This window comes from Capricornis sumatraensis, chromosome 22, assembly GCF_032405125.1.
Source record: "Capricornis sumatraensis isolate serow.1 chromosome 22, serow.2, whole genome shotgun sequence".
In the NCBI taxonomy this organism is placed as follows: Eukaryota; Metazoa; Chordata; class Mammalia; order Artiodactyla; family Bovidae; genus Capricornis; species Capricornis sumatraensis.
Genome location: NC_091090.1, coordinates 26,897,137 through 26,915,900, shown reverse-complemented (window position 1 = coordinate 26,915,900; position 18,764 = coordinate 26,897,137). Strand labels below are relative to the sequence as shown.

General features: G+C 38.8%; 1 protein-coding gene across 1 annotated transcript; it reads left to right on the top strand.

The window, feature by feature from the left end:
* Positions 1 to 301: 301 nt before the first annotated feature.
* On the top strand, positions 302 to 17,420 carry LOC138069226 (cysteine-rich secretory protein 2-like). The gene is made up of 8 exons (XM_068960441.1): positions 302 to 338; positions 2,632 to 2,702; positions 6,974 to 7,090; positions 7,930 to 8,017; positions 11,885 to 12,030; positions 12,428 to 12,525; positions 15,047 to 15,135; positions 17,293 to 17,420. Exons 1-8 carry the CDS (start codon positions 302 to 304, stop codon positions 17,418 to 17,420), a joined length of 774 nt encoding a protein of 257 aa, XP_068816542.1.
* Positions 17,421 to 18,764: the final 1,344 nt, after the last annotated feature.

Here is an 18,764-nt window from a genome sequence, read left to right as displayed (position 1 = left end):
AGTTGGTCTCTGTAATATTTTTATAAAAGATCTATCAGAGGTGGAACTGTCGATTTTAGCCCATGTTCTGATAGCTGTTTTTTTAATCTAGTATAACATGGGCGGCTGTACAAATTGTAATTGTGCAGCAGTTTTAGCCATAGCTCTGGTGTCGGTGAGAATTTTAAAATTTAGCCTAGCAGGATTTTTTTTTGTTTTGTTGTTTTTGTAAGATTAATTTGGCTTTATCTGTGACCCACATTTGCCATTGTAGTAGTTGTTGTGGAGTCATAACTATTTTAGCAACTGTAAAAAACTTTGTATGAAGCCATTGATTTGCCCAGCCCTTAAGAAATTTTGTATAGTAGGGTGAGGTAGGTCTATATAACATACATGTCTTTTTGAATTGCGTGAGCAAACCAAAATCAGGTGATTGTCATTGATTATGTCTAGGTGGAGGATTATTAAGCTGGACCGGAAAAGCCCACGCACAGAGGCATGTCTCAAGGAGGAATGCTAGGAAATAGGGGGGCAGTAGCAGCAGCGGACAGCGTTGCAGCGGGTGCAAAGGCCGGTGTTAGAGGCTTGTTAATATGAGCTCGCGAAAAGCAAGGTAAAGGCGGATCAGGGGCCTCTGGCAAAGTTGATTGTTTAACTGCTTTCAGCACCTGTGACTCTTGTTTGTCTGTAATCTGTTCTAGCATGACATTTTTTTAATTTAAAACCTCTGATAGATCTTTTTTTTTAATTTACATTTATGTAGGGATCGAACAGTTTTAACCTCAAATCTTTTTTTGAGCCATCTAATTGTTTTATAACAGCCCGTAAAAGAGACCAAGTTACCCACCATTGTGGGGGAATTTTTATCTCCTGTCTATAAGTTTTTAAAACATTATTTTTTATTTTGGTCTAAGTTTGTAAATCTAAGGTGTTGTGTTTTTTTTTTGGAAACCATGGATTATATTTAACCACTGGTAACAGCTAGTTAACTGTTTTTTAGGCAGATTAACCCAGTATTGTTTTAAGAAATGATGTATGAGATGAACAAAAGGAATTTTATTTGTCTGATGTCCCATTTTGTTTACTTTGCTTTTGTAGGAGTGTGGCCCTTTTTTAAAATTAGTCTGTTGTTTCGAGCCCCACGTTGGGCGCCAGTTGTAAGGCTCGGAGAACCGCACTCTGAAAAGGACACTCAGGGACAGCCTCTAGTGGACTGACAAAGTTTATTATTCAGTTGTGTAGTTTTATAATTTTCAGGAAATAGAGCATAAGGCTGATTTGCACGTAGCCATTCCAGATAAACATTAAAGCATTCAAGCATAAAATACAGTTCCCACCGCCCAAGCCATAACATAGATTTGGCGAGACTCTAAAAGGAGTCTTATCATGAAACAACAGTCCTTGCTCTCAGAAACAGGTGGTCAGAAGGAAGCCTTCGAGCGCCTCAAGGCCAGGTGTATTGACCCTTCGTCATCCGTTCCCAGCCTTGGGCACTCAGTGAACGCTCATAACCCTTTGTTATGCTCGTCCCAGCTTCCAACCTTCGTCATAAGTAGAGCAAATACATTTTCAGTATTTGCTTAAAGCCTTCTAGCTCCTCCACAGAGAGGGAATATGAGTTCTTCCTAAACTTAGTTCTTCTTGCTTCATCTAAAGGACCAAGGATTTTTTGGCACATTGAGGAAGAAATGGACGCATGATGAAATGATGGTGATAAAGTGTAGTTTTTTGACACCTGGGCAACCCAGTACTAAGTGTGATTTTAAAAGTTCATAAAAGATACTAAACCACCTTTCTACCTTATCATGGATTCAGCAGATTTGAACAGCCTGGACTTTCAGTACATTTGTTCTATTTGCATTTTTTATATACTGGGAAATTTGATAAATAGACAAGTCTAAGGAAAAAAATAAACATCACTTCTAATGCCTCCGTTGGAGAAATAACTGCTAATAAAGTATTTGTACATTTATTTCTGTGTAGTCACAACCCTGAAATCTTGATTAGAGTTGCTTGTAAATAAAAGGAACAAATATCTAGTTTTCATAGAGAAGAGGAAACTAAAAGATGGTATACACTGAAAATAAGCTTTCCAAAATTGAACTGAATAATCAATTGTTGCTATTCTGTTGCTCAGTTGTGTCTGACTCCTTGCACCTGCATGAACTGTAGCATACCAGGCTTTTCTGTCCTTCACCATCTCCTGAAGCTTGCTCATATCCATTGAATCACTTATGCCATCCAACCATCTTATCCTCTGTCATCCCCTTCTCCTCCTGCCTTCAATAATCAATGCAGGATCATAATTATCTATGAAGAAATCAGTTTTTTTTCCATATTTTCTTTCCGATGAGTTCAGGAGCAATAGAACTGGGCAGAAAGAAAGACAGTATGTCCCTTGCCTTTACAGGTATAATTCAAAGGCAACTGTCACGTTCTTTAGCTTATTGTTTCTATCAGAGACGGGGTGGTTCCACTATGATTCCTCCGGCACCGTGTGGTAGTTCTCTCTTGTTATATTACTTATGAATTTGGGAATCGCCGCTCAGTTGAAATAACCAGTATCATTACCTTCGTTCTTCCATCGTGGTCAGAGGTCCCTGCACTACATGTTTTGATGCAGATCTGTGTTCTCTTTGGCTTACTTCCCAGCAATGGCTTTACTCCCAGTGGTGCTGTTTCTGACCGCTGTGCTGCTTCCATCCTTCCCCACCGAAGGAAAGGTAAGGCTCAAGTCAAAAGTCTCTCCAGAACTCTTTGGGGTGAGAAAAAGTGAGAAGTGGAGAGTGGAAAAAGTGAGTGTCTGGTACATCACAGAGTACCCATCCATAGCTCAAAGAACTCAGTTATCTAGATGAAAGTTTAAGGATGCTATCAGTCACACAAGGCTGTTGTGAAGACTTGAAATGTGACTTTTCCATAACAAGACAAAATATGGACCAAATGTCAAAGATTTAGTATTTAAAAATATATATATTTCAGTATTTTTATATTGGGTACATGATGAAATGATCTGGAAAATTAATGTAGTAGGTCTTTAGGGTTGTTGTAAAGAAATGAACAGGTGGCTGTGCACATAGAAATCTATTCTCTCACAGTTCTGAAGGCCAGAAGTGTGACATCCAGGTATCAGCAGGGCCGTGCTCCCTCTGGAGGACCAGAGAGGAAGTCTGTTCGGTGTCTCTCTCCTAGCTTCTGGGGTTCCTACCAGTCCTTGGTGTCCTTGGCTTGTGGCTACATCACTGCCATCTCTGCCTCCGTCTTCACATTGCCTTCTCCTCTCTGTGTCTCTAATAAAGACACGTGTCATTGGATTCATTTTTCATTCAATGTTGGTCCCTGTCCTTTGGAACATAATAAGCAGACGGGAGAAATGGATGCATGATGAGATGGTGGTGATAAAATGCAGTCAGACCCATGTTCATAGTGTTTTCAGAGCTTTGAGGGGACTCAGTGCCAAAGAATGTTCAAACTACTACACAACTGCACTCATCTCAGTTCAGTTCAGTTCAGTCGCTCAGTCGTGTCTGACTCTTTGCGACCCCATGAACCGGGAGGCATGCCAGGCCTCCCTGTCCAACTCCAACTCCCAGAGCCTACCCCAAACTCATGTCCATTGAGTCGATGATGCATTAAAAAGCATGAGTCTCTGCTTTTTAATATGCTGTCTAGGTTGGTCGTAACTTTCATCTCACATGCTAGCAAAGTAATGCTCAAAATTCTCCAAGCCAGGCTTCAACAGTACATGAACCAAGAACTTCCAGATGTTCAATCTGGATTTAGAAAAGGCAGAGGAACCAGAGATCAAATTGCCAACATCCGTTGGATCATCAAAAAAAGCAACCGAGTTTCAGAAAAACATCTGCTTTGTTGACTACATCAAAGCCTTAGACTGTGTGGATCACAACGAACTGTGGAAAATTCTTCAAGATATGGGAATACCAGACCGCCTTACCTGCCTCCTGAGAAATGTGTATACAGGTCAACAAGCAACAGTTAAACATGGAACAACAGACTGGTTCCAAACTGGGGAAGGAGTATGTCAAGGCTATATATTGTCACCCTGCTTATTTAGCTTATATGCGGAGTACATCATGCAAAATGCTAGGCTGGATGAAGCACAAACTGGAATCAAGATTTCTAGGAGAAATATCAATAACTTCAGAAATGCAGATGACTCCACCCTTACGGCAGAAAGTGAAGAATTACTAAAGAGCCTCTTGATGAAAGTGAAAGAGGAGAGTGAAAAGTTGGCTTAAAACTCAACATTCAAAAAACTAAGATTATGGCACCTGGTCCCATCACTTCATGTCAAATAGGTGAGAAACAATGGAAACAGTGATAAACTTTTTTTTGGGAGGAGGGGGGAGTGGTTCCAAAATCACTGCAGATGGTGACTGCAACCATGAAATTAAAAGATACTTGCTCCTTGGAAGAAAAGCTATGACAAACCTAGACAGCATACTAAAAAGCAGAGACATTACTTTGCCAACAAAGGTCCGCCTAGTCAAAGCTATGGTTTTTCCAGTAGTCATGCATGTATGTGAGAGTTGGACTATAAAGAAAGCTGAGTGCCAAAGAATTGATGCTTTCGAACTGTGGTGTTGGAGAAGACTCTTGAGAGTCCCTTGGACTGCAAGGAGATCCAACTAGTCCATCCTAAAGGAGATCAGTCCTGGGTGTTCATTGGAAGGGCTGATGCTGAAACTGAAGCTCCAATACTTTGGGTACCTGATGTGAAGAAATGACTCATTTGAAAAGACCCTGGTGCTGGGAAAGATTGAAGGCAGGAAGAGAAGGGGACGACAGAGGATGAGATGGTTGAATGGCATCAATGACTCAATGAACATGAGTTTGAGTGAACTCCAGGAGCAGGTGATGGACAGGGAGGCCTGGTGTGCTGCAGTCCATGGAGTCTCAAAGAGTCGGACACGACTGAGTGACTGAACTGAACTGATGGGACTCCATACTAGAGGAGCAGAGAATAACTTATCCCAAGGTGTCAAGGGAAAATCAACAAACTACCCCATCTGTTCAGACTTACACTTCAAAATTTTACCCATGCTCATGTAATACCAGCCTTTTTTGTAAATTTAGGCTATCAAATTGTTAGACCTTGTGGGAACAATTCACACACCCTACTCCATCTCCAGGTTTAGGACTCAGCCCTCCCCTAGCACACGCACACAATGATACACCAAGAATATTGCACCTGGTTTAATACCTTATCAATTATATTTCTGTTACTAAAAGGAACAAAGCCAGGAATGGTACACTGATTGGATGGTTTTGCTTCCTCCAAATGCCCTTAGAGGTTTTTTTTAATGGGGTCTTTTGAGTGATTCCATAAAATCTACCTATAACAATTATTTTACTAGAATATTGAATGCACTTTGACTGACCCTAAACATTATTGGTCTAAAGACATTTATTGACTTTATTGACTATGCCAAAGCCTTTGACTGTGTGGATCACAATAAACTGTGGAAAATTCTGAAAGAGATGGGAATACCAGACCACCTGACCTGCCTCTTGAGAAACCTATATGCAGGTCAGGAAGAAACAGTTAGAACTGGACATGGAACAACAGACTGGTTCCAAATAGGAAAAGGAGTACATCAAGGCTGTATACTGTCACCCTGCTTATTTAACTTCTATGCAGAGTACATCATGAGAAATGCTGGGCTGGAAGAAGCACAAGCTGGAAGATTGCTGGGAGAAATATCAATAACTTCAGATATGTAGATGACACCACTCTTATGGCAGAAACTGAAGAGGAACTAAAAAGCCTCTTGATGAAAGTGCAAGTGGAGAGTGAAAAAGTTGGCTTAAAACTCAACATACAGAAAACTAAGATCATGGCATCTGGTCCCATCACTTCATGGCAGATAAATGGGGAAACAGTGGAAACAGTGTCAAACTATTTTGGGGGGCTCCAAAATCACTGTAGATGTTGATTGCAGCCATGAAATTAAAAGATGCTTACTCCTTGGAAGGAAAGGTATGACCAACCTAGACAGCATATTAAAAAGCAGAGACATTACTTTGCCAACAAAGGTCCGTCTAGTCAAGACTATGGTTTTTCCTGTGGTCATGTATGGATGTGAGAGTTGAACTGTGAAGAAAGCTGAGCGCTGAATAATTAATGCTTTTGAACTGTGGTGTTGGAGAAGATTCTTGAGAGTCCCTTGGACTGCAAGGAGATCCAACCAGTCCATTATGAAGGAGATCAGCCCTGGGATTTCTTTGGAAGGAATGATGCTAAAGCTGAAACCCCAGTACTTTGGCCACCTCATGCAAAGAGCTGACTCATTGGAAAAGACTCTGATGCTGGGAGGGATTGGGGCAGGAGGAGAAGGGGACGACAGAGGATGAGATGGCTGGATGGCATCACCGACTCGATGGACATGAGTTTGAGTGAACTCCGGGAGTTGGTGATGGACAGGGAGGCCTGGTGTGCTGTGATTCATGGAGTTGCAAAGAGTTGGACACGACTGAGTGACTGCACTGAACTGAAAGACATTCCTTCTCTAAGAACCGATACCATATCAGGTCAAACTTACCCTTAAAGTCCAGGATGAATCTTGAGTCCCGCTCTTATCCCCCTGCTGCAGCATGCAGATAAATCTGCCTTAATGTTCTTGTTGTATGCTTTTGTAGGCAAATTATAAAATATTATAAAGCATTATCACTCGTATATTGAGAAAATTCACTTTGAGAGTTCCCCTGAAACTCGAAATTGGCATTTGTGGCTTCAGAAGAGTTTTCAATTTGTCATGCCATCAATTACATCCCCATTCTCAAAGCTTCAAGCTATCTCTTTCCTATTTGTCATTACTTTGACTCATTTCATTGACAGTGCTTACCAATTCACAGTGTCCTGAATGGAACATTTTGTAAAGTAATCCTTGGTTCCTTAAATTAACTTGTTGCCTCTTAAATGCAATTTTTAAAAAATGTTTTTAAAAATAACCTTACTTTTCTTTTCCTTTAGGATCCATCCTTTACTGCTTTGATAACCACTCAAACTCAAGTCCAAAGAGAAATTGTAAATAAACACAATGAACTAAGGAAATCAGTCTCTCCACCTGCCAGCAACATGCTAAAGATGGTAAGAAGCAGGAATATAAAGAAAGTAGTGTGAGCCACAGTTGGTAAGAGTAAGCAGCTGGTAACTGGCCTGTCTTAAAAATTTTGTGGCTAACAAATTTCCGTCTCTATTTTTTTATTTCATTTAGCTGTGTCATGGGCAGGGCAGAAATGAGTTTCCCTTTATAATGCTTGAATAGCTTGTCAAAGTAATAAGACAATGAAATTGGGAGGCAGACCTAGAAGCCAAATCTTCAGACATCAAATGTGAAGTCATTACATTTTTTTTGGTTCACTATCTTCCTCAGTCGAAAATGAACAAATCTATCTTTCAGGATCAATGCCTTTTCGGGTGAATATTATAACATCCCATTTTCCATGAAATAGTCCATAAAAACTATCACCTCCCATATGGACACAGTGGGCTTCAGATGGAATTGGCAATAACCTGCGTCTGCTTATTACCATTGAAATGTAGTTACGCTCCCTCACATGTTAGTTAGTATTAAGAGTAGCACCATTACTAAAAGATCTTAGGTGTGCCTGCTATGCTATCATAGTCAGACAATATTGTATTATCTTAGGTGTTTCTTTCATTAAATATATCACCTGGGGACTTATCTTTGTATGGTAGCTGGCACTGGGGCAGATAAAGACACACATATGCAAATAAAAAGATATTTTAATACCAATGACAATTAGATAATGTTATAACTTAGATGATAATATGACTTTTTGGCCAACCTAGCATATCTACAGAAGTTTTTAAGTAGTGCAAAATCAGCCTACCAATCAGATTTTAAAGCATGTACTTCATTGGAGTTGAATCTTTGTGCATTTTGTTTTTCTTGGGACGTTTAGGAATGGAGCAGAGAAGTGACAGCAAATGCCCAGAAGTGGGCAAACAAGTGCACTTTAGAACACAGCGATCCAAATGAACGAAAGACCAGTACGTAAATCAATAAATGTTTTCTGAATAAATGAGTAAAGAAAATACTGGATGCATAAGATAGACCACTCTGTGGCATTGTACTAAGAAGACTTTGTGAATAAATATATGGCTGTATGTTTAAAATAAAATGTCTGTATATAGAGAAATACATACTAGTACACAAAAAAGTACTATATGGTGTTGGTTGATTGTTTCCATTATACAGATTTATTTCTTAAGCAGCATCTCATTTGTTCCTCTTGACCAGCTCATGGTAAAGAGGCCATGCATAATCATTTTTCCAATTTTCAAGACTAAAAAATAAGGATGTGAAGGAATGTATTATGAAAAACATAACAGGAAAGAGTGTCATACATTGAAAAATTAGCCAGGCTTCCTAATTTCTCACCCTTTGTCTTTTTTGTGTAGCTGTTTGGTGTTTTTAAATCCATTTATTTTGCATTCCCAAAATGTATTAAAATATGTGGAATTGTTCCTAAATTTTACACTAAAAATATATAAGCTTTTTAAAATCAGGATTGATATTTTGGGTGTGTTGATTCATTTTATACATTTCTGATAACAAACTGTCAAATATTTCATATAGACTATGTGCCTATAATGTATAGAATAATAGACTCAAAAAAATTATAAGACATATCAAGGATCATAAAAACCATGGAAGAAAAAAAACTTGTATGCATAAACATTACATAAAATATTTTACATTATCAAGCATGATATGTATATAGACAAGCCCAGTTTAAAAGCAGTGAATAGCTTACCTGTTATTTCAACAGAATTATTATTGTTTATATTATTGGATGCAAGCATTATGATGAAATTACAAGAAGTGACTGGATTCAGTAGAATATTGGAACAAATGGCCTTAAAAATCTAAGTTTACTGTTAGATTCTTCGTTTCTGTCTTTCCCTATTAAAGGAGATATTCACAAATGTTTTATACTCTCTTTAAGGAGCACACAGACATTGTATTTCAAGTCACCAAAGTGTAAATATTAAATGAGGGCTAAAAAAGGTAGGGAAAATTTTCTGGACTACAAGGCACTTATTTCTTTGTCAAATTCTTTTTTGTGGTAAGGACACATTTTTTTCAATTTTTAAAAAGGATATTATGATAGTAAAGACTCAACATGCGATCTACTCTCTTAAGAAATGTTTAAATGTGTAATATGATATTGTTAACTACAGATTCCTTGTTGTCCATCAGATATCTAGAACTTATTCATCTAGTTTCCCTGAAAGTTTATGGCCCAAGCCCAGCAACCACCATGCTACTTTTAGATTCTATGAATGTAACCACCATGCCACGTTTAGATTCTATGAGATACTTCACAAGGATGGAATCAGGCACTAGTTGTCTCTCTGTGACTAGGTAATTTCACTTAGCGTAATGTTCTCAGGGCTGATCCGTGCTGTTGCGTGTTGTAGAATTTCCTTCTTTTCTAAGGATGAATGATATTCCATTGTATGTATAGACCACGTTTTTTTTATCTATTCATCTGCTGATGAACCCTTAGGTTGTTCCCACATCTTAGCTGTCATGAATAGTGCTGCAATGAATATAATAGTGCAAATATCTCCTGGAGATCCTGATTTCAGTTCTTGTGGATAAATACTCAAACTCAGGACTGCTGGATCATTTGATAGTTCTATTTTTAATTTTTTGAGGAAGTTCCATACTGTTTCTCACAGCAACTGTACCATTTTGCATTCTCACCAGCAGAATATACAAGGATTCCAGTTTATCCACATCCTTGCTATCACGTGCTGTCTTTTTTGCTTGTTTGTTTTAATAACATCTTGAACAGGGGTAAGGTTATATATTTCACTCTGGTTTTGATCTGCATTTTCCTGATGATTACTGACTTTTGAGTCCCTTTGCATATACCTGTTGGCCATTTGTACATTATCTTTGGAAAAATGCCTCTTCAAGTCCATTGTGGTCAGAAAAGATTCTCAATCATTTCCTCAGGAAGCTCTCAGGGGAAAAAAAAATAAAGGACTTCTGGACATTCCATCCACTTCTCTCTCTCCCCAGGGAAAGGCTGGCCACTAGGGTATTTTGTTTGCTCACTCTGCTGAACCAGGAAGGAAAGTTATGGCAACCGCCAGCCCAAATCTCTGTCTCTGTTCTTACTAGCCCCAGACCGTAAATTTATGCTAGGTCTTGTGAGCATTCCAAAACAGGCAAATCAGGAGGCAGTTGCTCAGGCAGCCTCTGGAAAATGTGTGGCATCAGATAAGCAAACCAGCTTCTTCCCTCCCCAGGGAGAAGCAGGCAGTTGAGGTCTTTGTCTGCTTATCCTGTGCTAAGCTGTAGAAAAGGGTTATGATATCTCTCAATCCAAATCGCCACCTCTGTTCTCCCCTAGGGAGCAAGACAATGCTCTAGGACTGACAAGGAAGGTGCCAGTTCTTTGGGTAACCCCAGAGAAATTGGAGCACTGTACACATTGGTCAACTCTACCTCCCAGAGTAGAGCTCAGAGCTAAGATTCTTCATCTGTTTGCTCTGGCGCTGACCCAGGAGGAGTTATGGGATCTATCAGCCCAGTCACCATCTCCCTTTGTACCCGACTGTTAGAACTCCAACACTAGCAAGACAGAAGCCAGCCCTGTGGGGAGTCCCCTTGGAACATTTGGGTTGCCAGAAGCATGAACCAACTCCTTCCCTCCCCTGGGAGAAACTAGAAGCTAGGGAGTCTCTTCTGATCGTATGGCACTGTGCTGAGGGTAGGGACTCTTGCAAGAGGGTTTTCCAATTTCCCTACAGATGTCAGGGAGTCTGGTTGTATATCCTTCAGAGGATGAAGCCTTCAAATTTGTTTCTTAATTTCTCACGAGGGCAATCAGTTCATGAATTGTTGCTGAGTCAGTGTGTCTGTTGGGGCTAGGAGAGGCCAAAGCTTCCTGTCCCAACATTCTGCTGATGTCACCTTCTGCAAAGTCCTTCCTGCCTAACTCCCTGAGGAGGGTCTGGCTTTGAGACATCATGATTTATTGATTAAGGAAAGATCAACAAGTTTTGAAAGTTGTCTTCCTCCTGATGTCAGTTGCCTCTTGATTAGAGGTCTTAAAGGCTATCTGTTGGGGACTTCCTGGTGGTTAACACTCACAGCTTCCAATGTAGGGGGCTTGGGTTCAACCCCTGTTTGGAGAACTAAATTCCCACATGACCTGTGGCACAGCCAAAAATAAAAAACTGCCTATAAACTTTTTTTCTCCGAAGTTTACACAAATCATAATCATAAATCTTTATTCTAGCTCTTATGTGTGAACAATCACTACTGATACTGAGGGTGAGTAAGAGGAAAGAAATAATAGAAGTTGTTTGCTGCCTTACTCAAGCTTATAATACAAAGCCGAAAGTACACACATTATACACATAAAGGATTTAGCGTGAAAAAGAAGGCATCTTTGACAGTCCAGAAGGAGGAGGATTTGTTTTGTTTTCATTTTTATCGAAATAAAGTTGATTTACAATGTTGTGTTAGTTTCAGATGTACAGTAAGGTGATTCAAATATACATATATATAAATATATGTATTCTTTTTTCTACATTCTCTTCTAAGTTATTACAAGATATCGAGTATCGTTCCCTGTGCTATGCAGTGGGTCCTTGTTAGAATAAAGTGCTCTTGACCTATTCAAAGGTTGCACGCTGTGACCAGTCTCAGTGGGCTAGGTAGATCTGTCTCTCTTTAGCTTTGTAATTGATTAGGAATGGAAGCCCTTTTTTAATGTATTACAGTTAGAACATATAGGCAGAGTTTGAAGGATAACATTCTCATGTTCGTATAGTTGACTTCCCTTGTCTTGGCATGCTTTGTGCTTGTCTTCATGATGATCTGTTCCTCCTTAGGTACAAAATGTGGTGAAAATCTGTACATGTCAAGTGACCCTATGGCCTGGTCAGATGCAATCCAAAGCTGGTTTGAAGAGCACCACAATTTTGTCTATGGTTCAGGACCAAAGAGTGCCAGTGCAATTGTTGGACATTATACTCAGGTAAGCAGAACAAATGAAAAATTTTGGCCACAGATGCTCTAACAGAGAAAGCTTCTCCAAATGATGACCAACTCCAATGTTCAGTTTAGAAGAGCTTGAATATAATAGAATCCTGGCATCCGGCTGGTATTTCATTTCAAACCATTTTTACCATGGTCTGCAAAATTCTTAGCAGGGAAGTACATTCTGTACTTTTCCAGCATTAGAAATGGATAAGGTAGTGAATATAGATGGAATTTAATATTTGTAAAGTTCGTGACTTTGTTTCAGTGGTTTAAATATTTCCACAAGGCTCTCCATAAGAACGAGTTGCTGTTTTATAGTTGCTGTTATTTGCACTTTGATATTTACCCCTCTTCTTTAATGTACTCTCATGTATTCCCTTATGGATTTGTAGCTTGTCTGGTATTCATCTTTCCGTGTTGGATGTGGAATTGCCTACTGTCCCAATCAAGAGAGTCTAAAATACTACTATGTGTGCCAATACTGTCCTGCGTAAGTATACACTTTAAACTTTATACTAATAATTCACTGGCAATTTAATATTTTAAAATACTCTTATATTTAACCAATCAAAATAAAAGGCCTGTTTCAATAAAGGGAAGGGATAGATTTTTGGAAATGCTTTTTAAAATGAGATACATTCAGCTTACCAGAGAAGAGATTGAGTTCTCAGTCACTGAAACACTTTCCTCAGTTATGAGCTGATGTCTTTTCTCTCAATCCCCTTTCCCTAGAGCTCAAGGTTATTCCCTGAGCACCAAATCTCTAGATTTGGTGTCAATAATTCTTGCTAATTTCACATCTTAGGAAAGTGGAAGCTTGTTGGCTAAGCAAGAGGTAGTAGTGGAGTAGAAGATAAAGAATAGTAAAGTGTGATTTCAGCCCTTTCTGCTGAAATATTCCAACTCCTACCTATCTTAAAAGCCATGCACGTTATCATCATTAGAAATGATTCATTCTTTGGGGTCTCAAAGGTTTTTCAAGAGATCTTTAGTACATTTCAGAGTCCAAAAAAAGGTAACAGCTTAAGCTTTTGTTTCTTAGAAGTTTTCACAAAAAACTCCATTATGAACAATCCTTAACGTCTTTATTTATAGCAGGAAACATGCTTTTCAGTAAGCAAAATGTTTGAAGTTATCCAGAACAAAGCCTACGAATACATTGAAGACCTAACCTTAAGATATCTGTTAGTCTTGATTTCTTTTAAAACTTGGAATTCTTTACTACTACAGGCAGGGGGTCCCCAAAACCAAGCCTCCTACAGGATTTACTTAATACTGTAGGTGGCTCAGTTGGTAAAGACTCTGCCTGCAATGCGGGAGACCACCTGCAATGCAGGAGACCTGGGTTTAATCCCTGGGACGAGAAGATCTCCTGGAGAAGGAAATGGCAGCCCACTCCAGTATTATTGCCTGGAAAATCCCAGGGACAGAGGAGTCTGTGGGGCTACAGTCCATGGGGGATCACCAGAGTCAGACACGATTTAGTGATTAAGCCACCATAGGTGACCAGGCACGTGGACTTCCTATTTGAGGAGTATGGCCTCCAAAGTCAATTTCCTGCAAACAGCTATTGGAGTTTAGTATTAACAGAATTGGTAGGTCATTTGGAGAAGGACAGTTGAGGCCTAAGAAGATGCTGAACTGATCTCCTCCCCTGGAGACAATGAATCTGCACCCACATACAGAGCAGGTCCTCCTGAAGAAGACGTGTGGGCTGATGGAACAGCTACTGTACATAGAAGGACCACACAGAAATGGGGGGGAAGATGGACAATGTATCCAAACTCACTGCCTGGCTGTGAGAGACGAGGCATTTGGAGCCAGGCATTTGAAGTGACAGTTGGCGTGAACCATGAGGAAAAGCAGATGTGAGAGAACCTCGGGAACACTTTTGTATCTGTGTCATCCTTTCTCCAAGGGCAGCCACCACGCATACTGCTGTGTTCTGTGCAGGGAGCCTGAGACGCAGATACATTGCCTTGGGCCCTTGACCCCCTTGACACTGCTGAGATTTGGATTCCTGTGTATTTTCCAATGAATTACCTAAACAGTCAGTAGGATAATGATTATCAGTGAATTACAAATTAGTCACTGTAATTGATTATACCCAGGATATTGGTATTTATCAAAAGTTTAAAAACTAATGTTCTTTTTTTAGCAAATATAAACATCTCTCACATACCACCTCTGGAAACTCACAAGCCTTCCCTAGCTTTTCAGGCCCACAGACATACACATCATAAATTACTTAAGTATCAGAACGTCATCTAGAAATTAAAAATATGTATATTTAATGTGATATATTTATGGGAGATTTGTTGTCCCTAGTTGATGGTAGAGAAATTATGGTATTTATCCCCTTTTAAATATAAAATTATATTGTAACATTGAGTATTCTTTTTCATACTGCAACCCCCTACCACCAGGACCTTCCCCTGTCTCTGTAAGGGATATATTTACTCCTAGTCAGCTCATTGAGGTGAGCAGCCTTACCAGTTTGACTGAGACTTCTCTGGTGGCTCAGATGGTAAAGAATCTGCCTGCAATGCAGGAGACCTCGGTTCAGTCCCTGGGTTGGGAAGATTCCCTGGAGAAGGGAAAGGCTACCCACTCTAGTATTTTTGCCTGGGAAATCCCATGGGCAGAGGAGCCTAGCAAGCTTCCATCCATGGGGTAACAAAGAGTTAGACACAACTTAGCTACTAAACAACAACTGGGAGATTAAAACGGTGTTACCACAAAAATGTACTCTGAAAGCTTTAAACTAATTATGCCAACTTAGTTGCTCAGCCTGAAGAATTAGAGTCAAGGAGATGGGTCAATGTGTATGAAGCGTCTCCTTAATTTGGATGTTGTCTAAATTATCTACATGTTGGGAATTGTAATATTTCAGTTTTGTTAACATAACTAAAAACATTTAATAACCTATCACACCTTGAGTGATTGATGTTGCTCTTGGCAACCAAACAGCAAAGTGAAAAATATTTAACATTGTGTGTTTTAAATTGCAGTGGTAATAACGTGAGTAAAAAGAATACCCCTTACCAACAAGGAGCACCTTGTGGCAGTTGCCCCGATAACTGTGACAATGGATTATGCAGTAAGTGTGAAATGATTAACTTGTATTATAGTCAGGAATTTATATTTAGGGACTTCTCTGGTGGTCTCGTGGTTAAGACTCTGTGCTTCAATGCAGGAGACATGGGTTTGATCCCTGGTTAAGGAACTAGGATCCCACATGCCACACAAAGTGGTCCAAAAAAAGATTTTTTAATTAAAAAAAAAGAATTGGTATTTAATTTTCTTTTCATGGATTAAGAAATCTCCTAACAAATTTAAATAATGTCTTTATGCAAAAGACAAAATGATTACTCAACATAGTGTAAGTAAAGATTTTACACACTTCAATTACCTTCGTATTTTTTGCAATGAAAAGAGTACAGACATACCTCACTACAAGAAAGAGATAACTCTACAGAAAGTCACACACATTTGGGGGTTTGTCAGTGCACATAAAAACTATTTTACACTATCCTGTGGTCTATTAAGTGTGAAATAGTAGTATGTCTGAAACCAATGTACTTCAGTTAACATAAATAGTACTTTCAGAAAAATGACTCTAATAGATTAGCTTGATGCAAGGTCACCACAAACCTTCAATTTAAAAAAAACAAAACAATATCTGCAGAGCACAATAAAGTGAAATGAAATAAGATGAGGTGTGCCTATATTACCACATGTAGGATGAAATGGAACATCTAGAATTCATTTGTTTTTGTGACCATGGAGAGCTCATTAATAGCTATACATCCATGCTTCTGATAGTTTGTTTTATCAACATTAATACCATTACACCAAAGATTGCATTTTGAAAGAGCAAAATGTATAAATTTAAGGATGTGAGACCACATTACTGCTCAGTCTATACAAACAAAATATTTCTTTTTGTGCAAATGAGTCCCTCATGATGATTTAGCATTTTTTTCTATAGTATAATTGGAAGCATGGTGATTAACATAATAAATCATCACAATCCTATAAATTAATCATGATTGTATGCACATTTTTTAATGACAAAATCCAACCTGTACTTGATATTGGTTCATAGAGTCCATGAACATTGTTGAAAGGAAAGGGCTAAAATAAATGTTATAAATGTCATTTCTAAAGTTGTTATGATCTGAGACAAAAATAGCTGTTGGCTTTTTATAGTTGGGAAACTTTTATTAAAATTATTACAAACAGTAGAGTTGACATTCTCTGAGGTTTTTACCTTCAAATGAGTTCATCTATAGTCCACAGTCCTTCTTACTGAATTACAGAACTAGAATTCAGAATATTGATGATGTCAGAACTGTAAGTCAACTAGAAGAAAAATATCAACTTAAAAAAATGTGGAATATCTCTCCCTCTACTGAATGCTCTATTTGCTAAGGAGCTTGGAATTTCTCCTATTAGCAATAAGCACACAATTCGAAGGTTTTCAACAAAAGAGTAACAAGGTCAGAATAATGTTTTATAAAGAGCTTTCTAGCAATGGTGTGTAGAAACTATTGGATGGGATTCAGTCAGAAAACTGTTGAAAAACATGAATTAAAAAGAAATTGAGGGACTTGCCTGGTAGCCCAGTGGCTAAAGACTCCAACCTCCCAATGCAGGGGGCCTGGGTTCGATCCCTGACCAGGGAATTAGATCCTACATGCCACAACTAAGACTCAGTGAAGCCAAATAAAGAAATTGAATGTCTTGACGGCATTACTGGCAAAGTGAATGAGGAACAATGGACAGGGCTAAGAGACAAGACGTAGAATAGCCAGTGTTCATTACCAGACTAGCTTACCAGTAGCTGCTGGTCTCAAGTGGTCTTTGAACACCATGGCTAGTAAGATTAAGGGGCTAAATTTTTAATTTCGCCTAATTTAGAATAATTTAAGTTTAAATAGCTCTGTGTGGCTGGTATGTCCCATATTAAAGTCTGCAGGTATTTTCATTTCACACTCTTTGCTAAGGGAGCAGAGTAGGTCAATTCATTTCAGAAACATATCACCAAGTTCAAAACTAAAAGTGGTGGGTTGATCAGTGCACTCAGCTAAGGCACCTCGTATGTCCCTGAAGAAGTGAAAGGCCCTTCATGGTGTAAGTGACCCTGACTTGCTTATCCTGTCTTACTGCCTTGTGTGTGCACTTTGAATGTGTGGATTGCTTTGTTGCTACTGAGGAAAACGATAATGATGTTAACTCGTCTGTTTTGTTACAGCCAATACTTGCGAGTATGAAGATCTCCTCAGTAACTGTGATTCCTTGAAGAAAACAGCTGGCTGTCAACACGAATTGCTCAAGGAAAAATGCAAGGCCACTTGCCTGTGTGAAGGCAAAATTTACTGAAATGCCCGATTTGCATTGTGTGGGACTAAATGGAGAAAAGCTGCACCATTTAGCTGACACATACCAGGAGGGAGACTGTAGATGTGTTAGATACACATTTGATTCCCAACAGTAATGAACCTTTTTTCTCCTGGATGTTTACAGAGATCTCTTTCATACAGCAATTTACAAAAGTAGCATAGTCTTCAATGACAGCTTTGGACTGATACAAACTTGTCACGTTACCTTTAATTAACCGAATCAAGTTGAAGATTTTGAAAGCTGTACAACCACAGGATTTAGTCTGGATTAAAATAGCTACGTTTCCTGAAACAACATGCCAAAAAAAGAAGACTGTAACATTGTCACTCCTTAGAATGAATTCAAAACTTGACATCTACCTTTGTTTTCCAACCTCTTCTTTAAACAAAAGCAAACAACTTAAAGAATAAAGAACTTATCTAAGCAAACATATGGATGTGATTTAAATAACTAAAATATGAAATCATATTTTATAGTATTTATACATAACCCTAGTTAGACTCAGCCCAGATAAACAATAAGACAAAGGAAAATTTCTAAAAACAGCTGCCTATAAAATTAAATTTTAACAATAATTATAGCAAAATGAATCAGTTATATTCTCATTTGCTTTTTGTTTTTTGACTTTGATCTCCTCCTAACTGGCTTGGTAGGACTTCCCTGGTCGCTCAGACGGTAAAGCGTCCACTTACAATGTGGGAGATGCAGGTTCCATCCCTGGGTCAGGAAGATCCTGTGAAGAAGGCAATGGCACCCCACTCCAGTACTCTTGCCTGGAAGAATCCCATGGACAGAGGAGCGTGGTAGGCTACAGTCCATGGGGTGGCAAAGGGTCGGACATGACTGAGCAGCTTCACTTTCACTTAACTGATTTGGTATCCTATTTTTTGTGTTAAAAAAAAAAAGTCAGTACAAAAATACACATGTATTTGTTGGCCAAACGTTTGTTCGGGTTTTTCTGTACTATGTAATGAACTTTTTGGCCAACCCAATACCTTCACATTTGTGGGAAAATGTACATGCAATGTATGAAAAGTGTACAGAAGCTAAAGGGACTGGTTACATAGAGTAAGTGGGCGCAGAAGGGGGTGGGAGGGATGGGGAGTGTCAAAATGATAGGAATAAATGTGTGGGGGGAGTGACTTCTTCATTTGTATAGCTTTATTTTGTGATTTTTGTTAATATTTCACACACTCTTTAACATAAAATATAATCAACAGGATGGAAAGAAAATCCAAAATGTAATAGAAATAAGAATAAACTATATTGATTATAAAATAATCATCATAAAGTGTGAAGAAGAATCAATTCAACTAATGTTTG

Bases quoted from the DNA above. Each gene is read 5' to 3' on its own strand.
- LOC138069226 (XM_068960441.1), top strand. From the start codon at position 302: ATGAAGCCATTGATTTGCCCAGCCCTTAAGAAATTTT. The intron at 12,031-12,427 runs GTAAGCAGAACA...ATGGATTTGTAG, and splicing joins TTGTTGGACATTATACTCAG to CTTGTCTGGTATTCATCTTT. The intron at 15,136-17,292 runs GTAAGTGTGAAA...GTTTTGTTACAG, and splicing joins CTGTGACAATGGATTATGCA to CCAATACTTGCGAGTATGAA.